At 31.6% G+C, this 10,876-nt stretch overlaps 1 protein-coding gene across 1 annotated transcript in view; it reads right to left on the reverse strand.

Annotated features, from left to right (window-relative positions):
- The window catches only part of LOC148306933 (protein APCDD1-like), a 32,938-nt gene extending 27,127 nt beyond the window's left edge, over positions 1-5,811 (reverse strand). Inside the window, exon 1 of the mRNA XM_088264189.1 lies at positions 5,538-5,811. Coding sequence (XP_088120315.1) covers positions 5,538-5,592 — 55 coding nt within the window. The 5' untranslated portion in view covers positions 5,593-5,811. The remainder of the gene's footprint in view (positions 1-5,537) is intronic.
- Between the last annotated feature and the right edge of the window lie 5,065 nt (positions 5,812-10,876).

Genomic DNA, 10,876 nt, shown 5'->3' on the forward strand with positions numbered 1-10,876 from the left:
TTCAGTGATCACTTTAGAAATATTAGTGCTCCTTATTGAAAAGGTTCACAATCTTTTATGATGTAATATAAGTATTAAGATTTATGTTCCTGCTAATTTTTAGATCGTTTTTATTTGTTGTTGCATGGATATAAACCAATGTTATATCCATTTTTAATTATTGTTTTACTTAGTAAATACCACTATTTCTTAAAATTCAATAATTAAAAATGGATAGATTTTACCACAAAGTGACTGCCGAATCAATTAATGAAATCACTGTTATATTATTTAAAATTAACTAACAAATAAAAACTACTTACATATTTTGTTTACTTATGAAACTTCTTGAACTGAATATATGTACGTACATTTGGGGTTTTGTTGCCAAGGAGCAATATCTTATAACCAACCAAAACAGATTAAAGAAACCTAAAAAAGTTGAAGGTTTGAACCTTATACAGCCGTTCGAAATAGAGAGAAACAAAGATATGAGAAAGGAATGTAAGGCTGAACTAGGGATAATTAAAAAGATACAGAATAATTCTTTAAGGTGGATTTACATGAGGAGCGAATGGATAACGAGAGAATGACTAAGAATCTATTTTTGGCGAAAGTAATCAGGAGAATAGATCTAGGATGTCCGTAAAACACTTGGCACAATCAGATCAATCAGAACCCAAAATCTGGTGATGTAAAAGTTTGCGTAAAAATGAGGGCATGTATAACTACACGCATGGATGTGAAGGAAGCAAGAAGTGTGTGTCAGGAATGGAAAAGTGTGGCATTATATCCTCTCTGCCTACTCTTGCAAGGGAAACGGCGCGATGGCATTAGTAGTAGTAATAGTAGATATGGGATAATATAGGATAAAAATACTTATTTATAAGCGTTTGAAGATAATTTTAATTTCAGAATTTCTTGTAAATGTTAATTAACACCATGTCTAGCCATATTTTAAATGTCACACAACGGAAGAAGGTGACATATTTTGAAATACGACGTATCATAAAACACACGACATTTGTCATACTAAGGTTCAGACGTTTACGCGGAGCAGACAAGAAACCAGATATTTAAAAAATAAATTAAAACCAACTAGTCAAAAAGGTAGCAGTAATCCAAAGCTCACTGATGTATTTATCGGCGCTTTTGTCTAAGTGTGACCTTTACTAATTTAAGACCATCCTGAAAGGATGGGCTTTTTAAGGAGACTGTCATAATTCCGAGATAATTGGTTGCATGGCCATTTGGGAATCTATGAGCGGTGGAGGCAGTGCACGCGAAATTGAGGTTTACGCACAAGGGTATAACTGTACTTTTTGCCTGGCTCGTTTGCACACGGCTGTGAAAGGGAGGCCATAAATTTTGTAAAATAAATGGATTTATTTATTTAAGACTTTAAAAATGTCAAAATTGTGGGTATTTATGGCTGTTTGGTACCCAGTGACGTAGAATGAAATATATAACTTTATTATTAATCTTATAAAAGGAAATATTCAAATTAAATACAAAAATAAAACACTTGTAACATAAAACTTTTTGATCTTATTAAGGGGGGCACTCTCACACGAACAGTGTATTTGCCTAAAATATTCGCTCTCGAATTACATAAAATTTGAGTAATTTTAAACATAAAAAGTAAATCCACTCACGAGTAGATATGGCAATGATAAGCGGTGTTCCATAAGCCGTAGCTAGATTACAGTCACTTAGACGTTTGGTAAAAATAAAAATAAACTCAATACAGTAAGCTATCGGATGCGCTAGTAGCCAGACGTGTTTCCGCGTAAATTTTTTTTTAGGATGTATATTGAATTAAAAAAAAAAATACATATCGCTCACTCCTTTCAAGAACGTCATAAATAGAAAATCGTAAATTTTCAGTTGTGCGTGTTTTCGGAATGCCCAGAAAATTTACTATATCCCAGCAAAAGAGGCATATTTTCAACTTAATATTTACCCGCTACAGGGCAGAAAGTGTTGTTTTTGCATTTTAATAAAATGTGTTGCTTAGTCATTTTTTTTAAATATACCTAATATTTTTCAAATGGAGAAAAAACCTTCAGATTTTATCTAAGAAGATCTGTTGCACAGTAAAAAGTTCAAAAAGTGGCTTGATATTTATTTTTAATACATTGTATTATATTTTTAAACTTTAAAAACGTTTTCCTGAAAAATCAAGTATTTTGATTTATGACGTTCTTGAAAGGAGTGCGCGATATATGTATACTGAAAAAATATTTTCATATTTTTAATTTTCTTTTCCTCTCAACAACAAATTCTTTTCCTTCCAACAATTCTTTTCTTTTCAAAACCATACATTTATTTCGAAGAAAAACTTACTTTTTCAATACAAAAACGATGTTTAAAAAAAATCAATTACTCAAAGAAAAAATAATTTTAGAAGCGTAGTTGTCTATCATGGTTAGAATTAGTGAATGTTACGCGTGTGTAAAGTGATCATTTAAACCAGCCTATGAGGGTCGTAAGCCCCGTAAATGCCCAGACATCTGTATTATTCTTCATCTTTGTTGAGATGTCAAAAAATGATTTAAAACAAATTAATCTGATCTGACACTGGTTGCATGTTTTTTTTAAACATACACACACTCGTGAGGGTTGAGCAAAAGAACGGATCCCATCTAAAAATGGATGTCTGTTGAAAGTGGAAACAGACCCATTATGTGAGATGATTGATGGAGGAATAAAAGGTTCATAATGGATTTCTTAAAGCAAGATCATAACACACTGATCACTGAATACTGAACACATGTGTGCAGATGAAAACCTTTATTGATATGACTTATAGGAGAACTGTTATTGAAAATTATGAATGCCTAAATAAGAATAATACGGTAGTTTAATAGGATGTTTAGATAACAAATAAAATCTAGATCTTACTACTACTACTACTACTACCACCATCACGCTGGATCTCCGCAGGAGTAGGCAGAAAGGATGGAACGCCACACTCTTCTGTCCTTACATACACTCCTCGCCTCCTTCATATCCATACATCTAGTCATACATGTCCTCCGATTACGCAGACTTTTGACACCACCAAATTTTAGATTCTGATTGATCTGATCGTGCCAAGTATTTTTCGGTCGCTCTCGTCCTGTTTTCCCACTCACATTCGCCACATATATTTTCTTAGTCATTCACTCGTTATCCATTTGCTCTACATGTCCATACCACCGTAAAGAACTCTTCCTAATATTTTCAATTATTCCTTGTTCAACCTTACATTCCTTTCTTATATCTTCATTTTATAATCTAGATCTTAAGAAAATAAAACCAAAATTGTGTTTTAACCACTTTTACTATTAGTACATTTATTTTAACCAATTTCGATAAGAACCTTGTCATATTCAGGGTCTGAAGATAACATCCTATGTCTGGACGATGCTTAAATCGAAAGAATTTCTTTAAAGTTGACTGAATTCACGCAATATTATTCGATGATCGAACAAAGCTTCGCCTGAGTTGATGTATAATGTATAATGCATGCAGGGTATCCTCGACTCTTTTGGTAAATTGAAACCAGACCGCTGAAGCGAAAATAAAAAGTTTAAATCATTCGATACTTCTGGGTAGGGGGAGAGATGCCGTCCCGAGAATCAGATATAAACCGATGATTAATTACGAGAGGGGCCATGATGGAGTGGTGTTCAGGTCATCCGAGATTGGTGACATAAAATATTTCGGTAATAAGTGTCACAGCTACATTTTTATGGGTTTGATTAATAATGCAAACTTTTTCTAGATAATTTTAGAGATAATATTAAAAACTGGATGCTTTAAAAAAATATCTTATGTTCAAATGACTGTTTAAAAAAACACATTTCGATTAAATGGCGAATGAAATATTTCTATTTTTAATTAATGTTTTACTTTATATTTTACTAAGCAAATACAATTATTTCTTAAAATCTAATGCTACACACCGTATAAAAATGATGCGGAATGCATCGAAACACGTGTCACAGTAGATTTTCAGGAATAGTGGTATTTACTAAGTAAAACATTAATTAAAAATGGATAGATTTTACCACAAAGTGACTGCCGAATTAATTAATGAAATATATCTATCCTCATCTTCATTTTTTTTTAAATTTGAATGTGCATAGGGTATTGCACCTACGATTACGCTGAAAGTTTGTTTATGTTAAATATCATCTTTCTATCATGATACTGGATTACGTAATATGTTTAAAATTGTATTTTTTTAGATATAATTTATTGCTTTTTTAAAAAGTTTTACGTAGTAAATTTTTTATTTAAGTTTTACTTAGTAAATACTACTATTATTAAAAATAGATAAATTTTGCCACAAAGTAACTGCCGATTCAATCAATAAACTTTATTGTATGTATATTAAATATAAAAAATATATATTTTTATCTAGATTTATAATTTTTATATGATTTATAATTCTATTAGATGATTCTAAACCACATTAATTAAAATGCAATGTATTATTTAGTGTTCATAACAGGCAGAATAAAATAAAATAAATAACATACGTGTGTAACATACATAATATATGAAATATAGGATGTATGTAAATTTTTATAGTATTTTATGTATATGTATATGGAGGCAATTATTCTTAGCTTCTTCAAATTATTGAAAGCATTTATTTTAATGTCGCCATTAAAGTTCGAACATTTCCCGAATCCATAATTTTATTCCTAAAAAAGGTAATTTGTTTGCCTTGAACAGCTGACCCCCTGTTGATTTTAAACGAAGGGACTGTATTTTTTATTATCAGGATAGAAGTAACCTGCATATTAATGACATAATAAATATTATAAACATTTAAAATTAAGTAGGATATTTGTCTTACTAAACCGGGGGGAGTCTTCCCTTAAGTAAATAAATAATTACAATATGAATTAGTAAATTTAGGACTTTTTAATTATTGAAATACCAATAAACTACTAGCCAGAAACAAATTAAATTAGACTGTTACTACTGAGAGTCCAGCTTCTCCCAGTCCACACCAGTCCGGCTTCTCCTGAGGAGTTTTACGTGGTTTCCTTCCAGCAATGAACAAATGCTGAGAAGTTCCTGATTGGCTCACACTAGATTATCCCTCCTGTTCCCAACACAGATTAAAATAAAACTTATTTTTAACTAGAAGAAGCAAAAATTTACTAATTAATCTATAAAGTCACATCTAAAATAAATAAATAAATAAAACTATTCTGTCTTGACATACACTCCTTGTTTCCTTCATATCCATACATCTAGTCATATATGCCCTCCGATTACAATAAAAAATAGACATTATTATAATATGCCGTTCTTGAAAATTATAATCATTGTCTTTAAAAATGATATTCGAACCGAATAAGGTATTTAACTTATTTTATTTAGCAATACATAAAGTGACTTTTAACATATCGGTTGAAAATATTCTAAGATATCGTTTGATTTACTAATAACGATCGATTTCAGATCAAAACACATATTTGACATTCGTAAAAGTCGAGCCCGAAACAATAAAACGGCAGAAATGTAAACAAAAATAACCAGAATTCCATGCTTACCTATTATTAGAACCAAATACACAAGGAACGAGAACTCTGAACAGTTTTTAGACATTTCAAAGCAGCAAAAATCACTAAACACAATAGAAATCTATGGTTTATGGTTCATATTATCGATACACACGGTTTAAAACACAAGTTCACTTTAATCGATGTAAATTAAGTGGTATTTTTGTAAAATCCCGCCAATACTGAAAGGAAAGTTCGAAATCTTGAAAACTTAAAAGCTCTGCGGACGGACACGCGCTTTCGGCGCAGCGGTCGAACTTCGAATGAAGTATGGGAGGATGAATTCGGAACTTGGAACCCGTTTGGCCATATTCGAGGTACCTACCTTCCCACTACTCGGACTGCTAAACAAATAATATTCTCAACAAGGAGGCGTGCTGGGCTTCGGGGTAACGAGACAAAAAGGCCCAAATTCAGACCTTTTCTCGGAATATTCTTATTAAAACAATACGTTTCCATCCCTTTACACGTTTTAATTTTTTTTTGTGTATTCATCGTCGTTGAGTGTTAGAAAGCTTTTGCAATGTAAATTTTCATAAGAACAACGTTTTTATATATCCTGAATATTTTTACATTCTCGATAACATTTAAATTTTTGAGGATAATATATCTCCACGAACAAGATACATATTCTTATTCTTAAATTCATGTTTGCCAACCCTTTAGAAGATCAAAATGTAATTGAATATTTATGGTCTAATTTATTTATTGTGGATATAATTAATTATAAAGTAGTTAAATGTTTGTTTTATTAAAAGAAACTACTTCGCAAATATATAATATTGAAATAAATAAAATAAAAATATTAAAATGAAGAATTGTATTTTTAGTGTGCTTTTTAGGTTTACTTCGCCAGGTGATATCGTTAATTTATGTATTAATTTTAAATCAAACACAGATTTTTTGAGACTACTAAGTTGTATTTTATTAACAAAAACACATAAATTTTCTATGTGTTTTTGTTAATAAAATACAACTTAGTAGACTCAAAAAAATCTGTGTTTGATTTAAAATGAATACATAAATTAAAATGGAGTTCTAAAAATTAAACATCAAATCAATAAATAAAAATAGATATCTTTAATCTTGTCTAATATCTCTAACTAACTAACTAACTAACCATCACGACGCTTCTCCGCAGGGGTAGGCAGAGAGAATCGAACGCCACACCACTCTGTCTTTGCAAACATTCTTCGCCTCTTCTACATTTATGCATCTCCTCATACATACCCAACGATTATTACGACTTCTAACCCGGCCGCTTTCAAGTATTTGACATACCTGATTGTGCCAGGTTTTCCTCGGTCTTTCTCTGCTTCTTTTTCCTACTACATTCGCCTCATAAATTTGTTTAACCGTTCTCTCCTCACTCATACGTTCCACATGTCCAAACAATCTCAACACACCTTTCTTAATTTTATCCATAATACTTATCTCAGCCTTGCATTATTTCCTTATTTCATCATTCGAACATTTATCAAACATCGTTTTGCCACACATTTGTCTGAGGGATCGCATTTCGACTGCATTCAGTCTGCTTTCATCCTTCTTTTGCCAACTCCATGCTTCGCTTCCATACATAAGGGTTGGAACCAGAACTCCGTTGTGTACTGCCAGTTTAGCATTCGCTGGTAGATTGAATAATTGAAGAATTGTATTTTTAGTATGCATTAGTAAAATTGAACAATTATGTTTCAATTATTCCTAGTACAGGTATACTTTGCCAGGTGATATCTTTAAACTTTTCTAATATCTCCAAGTACTTAATTACTATTGAAGAACGAGTATGCAAAATATGTTCAATTTTTGCATTATGTGATTCTGCAGTCGCTTTGTTGTAATACCGGTCTATTTTCATTTTTAATATCCCTCGGTAAATATCACGATATCTTAACTAACTAACCATCGCGCCGCTTCGAGAATCGAACGCCACACCACTCTGTCTTTGCAAACATTCTTTGCCTCTTCTACATTCATGCATCTCCTCATACATACCCGACGATTATTACGACTCCTGACCCGGCCGCTTTCAAGTATTTGACATACCTGATTGTGCCAAGTTTTCCTCGGTCGTCCTCTGCTTCTTTTTCCAACTACATTCGCCCCATAAATTTGTTTAACCGTTCTTTCTTCACTCATACGCTCCACATGTCCAAACCATCTCAACACACCTTTCTTAATTTTATCGATAATGCTTATCTCAGCCTTACATTCTTTCCTTATTTCATCATTCGAACATCTATCAAACATCGTTTTGCCACACATTCGTCTGAGGGATCGCATTTCGACTGCATTCAGTCTGCTTTCATCCTTCTTTTGCCAACTCCATGCTTCGCTTCCATACATAAGGGTTGGAACCAGAACTCCATTGTTTACTGCCAGTTTAGCTTCCGCTGATAGATTTTTATTTGCTAAAACTGATTTTAGTGCACCATTCACTCTGTTCCCAGCATTCACTCTCTTTTCTATGTCTTTATCAATCTTTCCATCCCTAGAAAACATACTACCCAAATAGCATACTACCCAAATATCACGATATCTTAAAATCTAATATTCTTCATATATTTAAATTACACTTTAATTCTATTTTATGAAATAACTTCATACCTTTATATGAGAAAATAATAAATTTGAAGTTTCTTTTTATTATTATTTATTGATTACTTTTGTTATTATGTGATATAGACGAGTTATTCCTTATGATATTGTAGCCAACGCGCGCCTCCGAGCGATTGTTAGTGTTTTTTATCGTCCTTTTTTGAACAGTAACTTTTTTCGTGAGGTAAAAAAGTCGAGAATTGAATGTGTGCTTAAGTGATTTGATATATGGCCACAGTTTGATATGAATTTTAAAATAAACAACCCATACAAAATAAGCCGGCATTAATTTCAATAGTTCCATGCATTATTTCCAGAGATTTTTTGCGCAATTCCGTGTCATAACCCCGATGTTAAATTGTCGATAAAATTAATAAAAGCAATCAAGTATATTTTTTACTAAACACATAGCATGGATTAAATATTGAATCAAGCTGGCATTTTTTGTATCCCATTACTTCAACTGAATTTGCCGGCTACTAATTACAGGCGATTGATTCATCGATTAAAATTTAGATTATTTACATAAATTTATAAAATTTAATTAAATTCTACCCTAAAATTAATCACTGTTTTAATTATACAGTTTACTCTAAGAGCCCTTGAGGTAGTATTTTGGGAAAAAGTTGTATTATCTTATCTGGAAAACTTGGCACAATCAGGTATGTCAAATACTTGAAAGCGGGTCAGGAGTCGTAATAATCGTCGGGTATGTATGAGGAGATGCATTAATGTAGAAGAGGCAAAGAATGTTTGCAAAGACAGAGTGGTGTGGCGTTCGATTCTCTCTGCCTACCCTGCGGGGAAGCGGCGTGATGGTTAGTTAGTTAGTTAGAATATATGTACGTTGGTGGGGTTTTTGACAGGAAGCAATATCTTCCAACTAACCAAAAACGGTGCAGATATACTGTTCAATGTTTGAACTTTATACCTTTTCAAATTAGTGGGCAGATAGTGTTAGTACAAAAAAAAAACAAATTACAATTGATCGCAGTATGAATTATTTTAACTGTAAATTCTTGATGCACAAGGAGGTAAAGGAAGGAGGATCAGGTAATGAGTTGAGGGGGAAAATTAAAGAAGCTGAGGAAGAATGATATGATTGTTAATGTTTCAGACGTTTCTAGAAATTGATCAGAGATATTGCATTTTTCATATGAAGAGATGATTATTAATTTTGTCTAAAAATATATTTTTAATTTCTATTTATGTTAATTATTTTCATCGTAGCTACTTAACGTAGGTTCCAAGTAACAAAATATAAAAAAGGAAGAAAGAAAAAGTGATCTCTTCTTCCTAATTGAAATATCAATATTTTGCGCAGATTGCCACTGGTTCGAATCCCTACACAACCTACAAAAAAAAATACTATTTAAACAATAATAATAAATAATATTTGAAATTTTATAAGCGGCATTTTCGTAAAATACTACCTATAGGCCGCTTCACTGTGAAGCTGATTATCTTATATTCGTATACGATAAATGAGAGATGTCTTAATCGAATGTAATGCCCTATGCATCGGTAGGTACCTATCGGATAAAATTACTTACTAACTAACTAAGTTAAGACGCTAATTAATATGAGAAAAAAATATATTTAATAAATATGTTTTTATTAATTGAATGAACTTTAACGAATTTCGTTTTTCCATGCCATTTTGACATGAGCAAAAAAAGTTTAAAAATCGCTATGGGAGGCAAAATAGTCGGGAGGCGAAAAAAAGTAAACAGTAATTTTACCTTATAAAGGCTCGCCCGTCCGTCTCGCTTTCTCCGTTAAAATTACCGACGGTAAGAGTGAGATAGACTAGAGTAAACATTGGATGAAATAAACATCTTCGACAGCTAACAAGGCAGGTTGTTTAGTTAACAGCGGGAATATGGAATTTAGAGTCTGTCCGTTTTAAGAATGTTATTTCGAAAAAAATGCTCCATTTTTTTAAGTAAATTTTTATAATAAAGTACGTTCATATGTACACATCGCTCACTCCTTTCAAAAACGTCATAAATCAAAAAACTTGATTTTTCAGGAGAACGTTTTTCGAGTTTAAAAATATAACACATTGTATTAAAAATAAATATCAAGCCACTTATTAAACTTTTTACTGTGCAATAGATGTTTTTAGGTAAACCCTGAAGGTTTTTTCCATTTGCAAAATATTTAAAATATAAAAAAAAATCTAATTTCTTCAAAATGCAATAAAAATATTTTCTGCCTTGTAGCGGGTAAATAGTAAGTTAAAAATATGCCTCTTTTGCTGGGATATAGTACATTTTGTGCATTCCGAAAACATGCACAACTAAAAATTTACGATTTTTGATTTATGACGTTCTTGAAAGGAGTGAGCTATATGTAGTAGGTTTAAAGTCAAGGATTTAAAAAAAAATGTATTATTATTCTGTGCCCCTCGAGAAACTCGTGCATATTAGCTAGCAATGCTTAAGTAAGTTCGAAACACGAGTCACGCCAAGTTTTCCTCGGTCTTTCTCTGCTTCTATTACTTACCTAACCTTCTATTAATATTCGCCTTAGATGTTTTTTTTACTATACGTGAAAACTATGTAAATCGTTAAAAAAATTTACAAATAAATGGATATGATAAACTGTTAGAAACAAATTTGAAATACAAGAATGTGTCTTCTTATTGAAAATATACAATACACATTATTATTTATTTATTATTATTTTACACTTTATTTATTATTGTATCTTGCTAATATTTTATTTTA

The sequence above is a fragment of the Brachycentrus maculatus genome, unplaced genomic scaffold (genome assembly GCF_059751285.1).
Source record: "Brachycentrus maculatus isolate JH-2025_06_01 unplaced genomic scaffold, ASM5975128v1 h1tg000220l, whole genome shotgun sequence".
Classification (NCBI taxonomy): domain Eukaryota; kingdom Metazoa; phylum Arthropoda; class Insecta; order Trichoptera; family Brachycentridae; genus Brachycentrus; species Brachycentrus maculatus.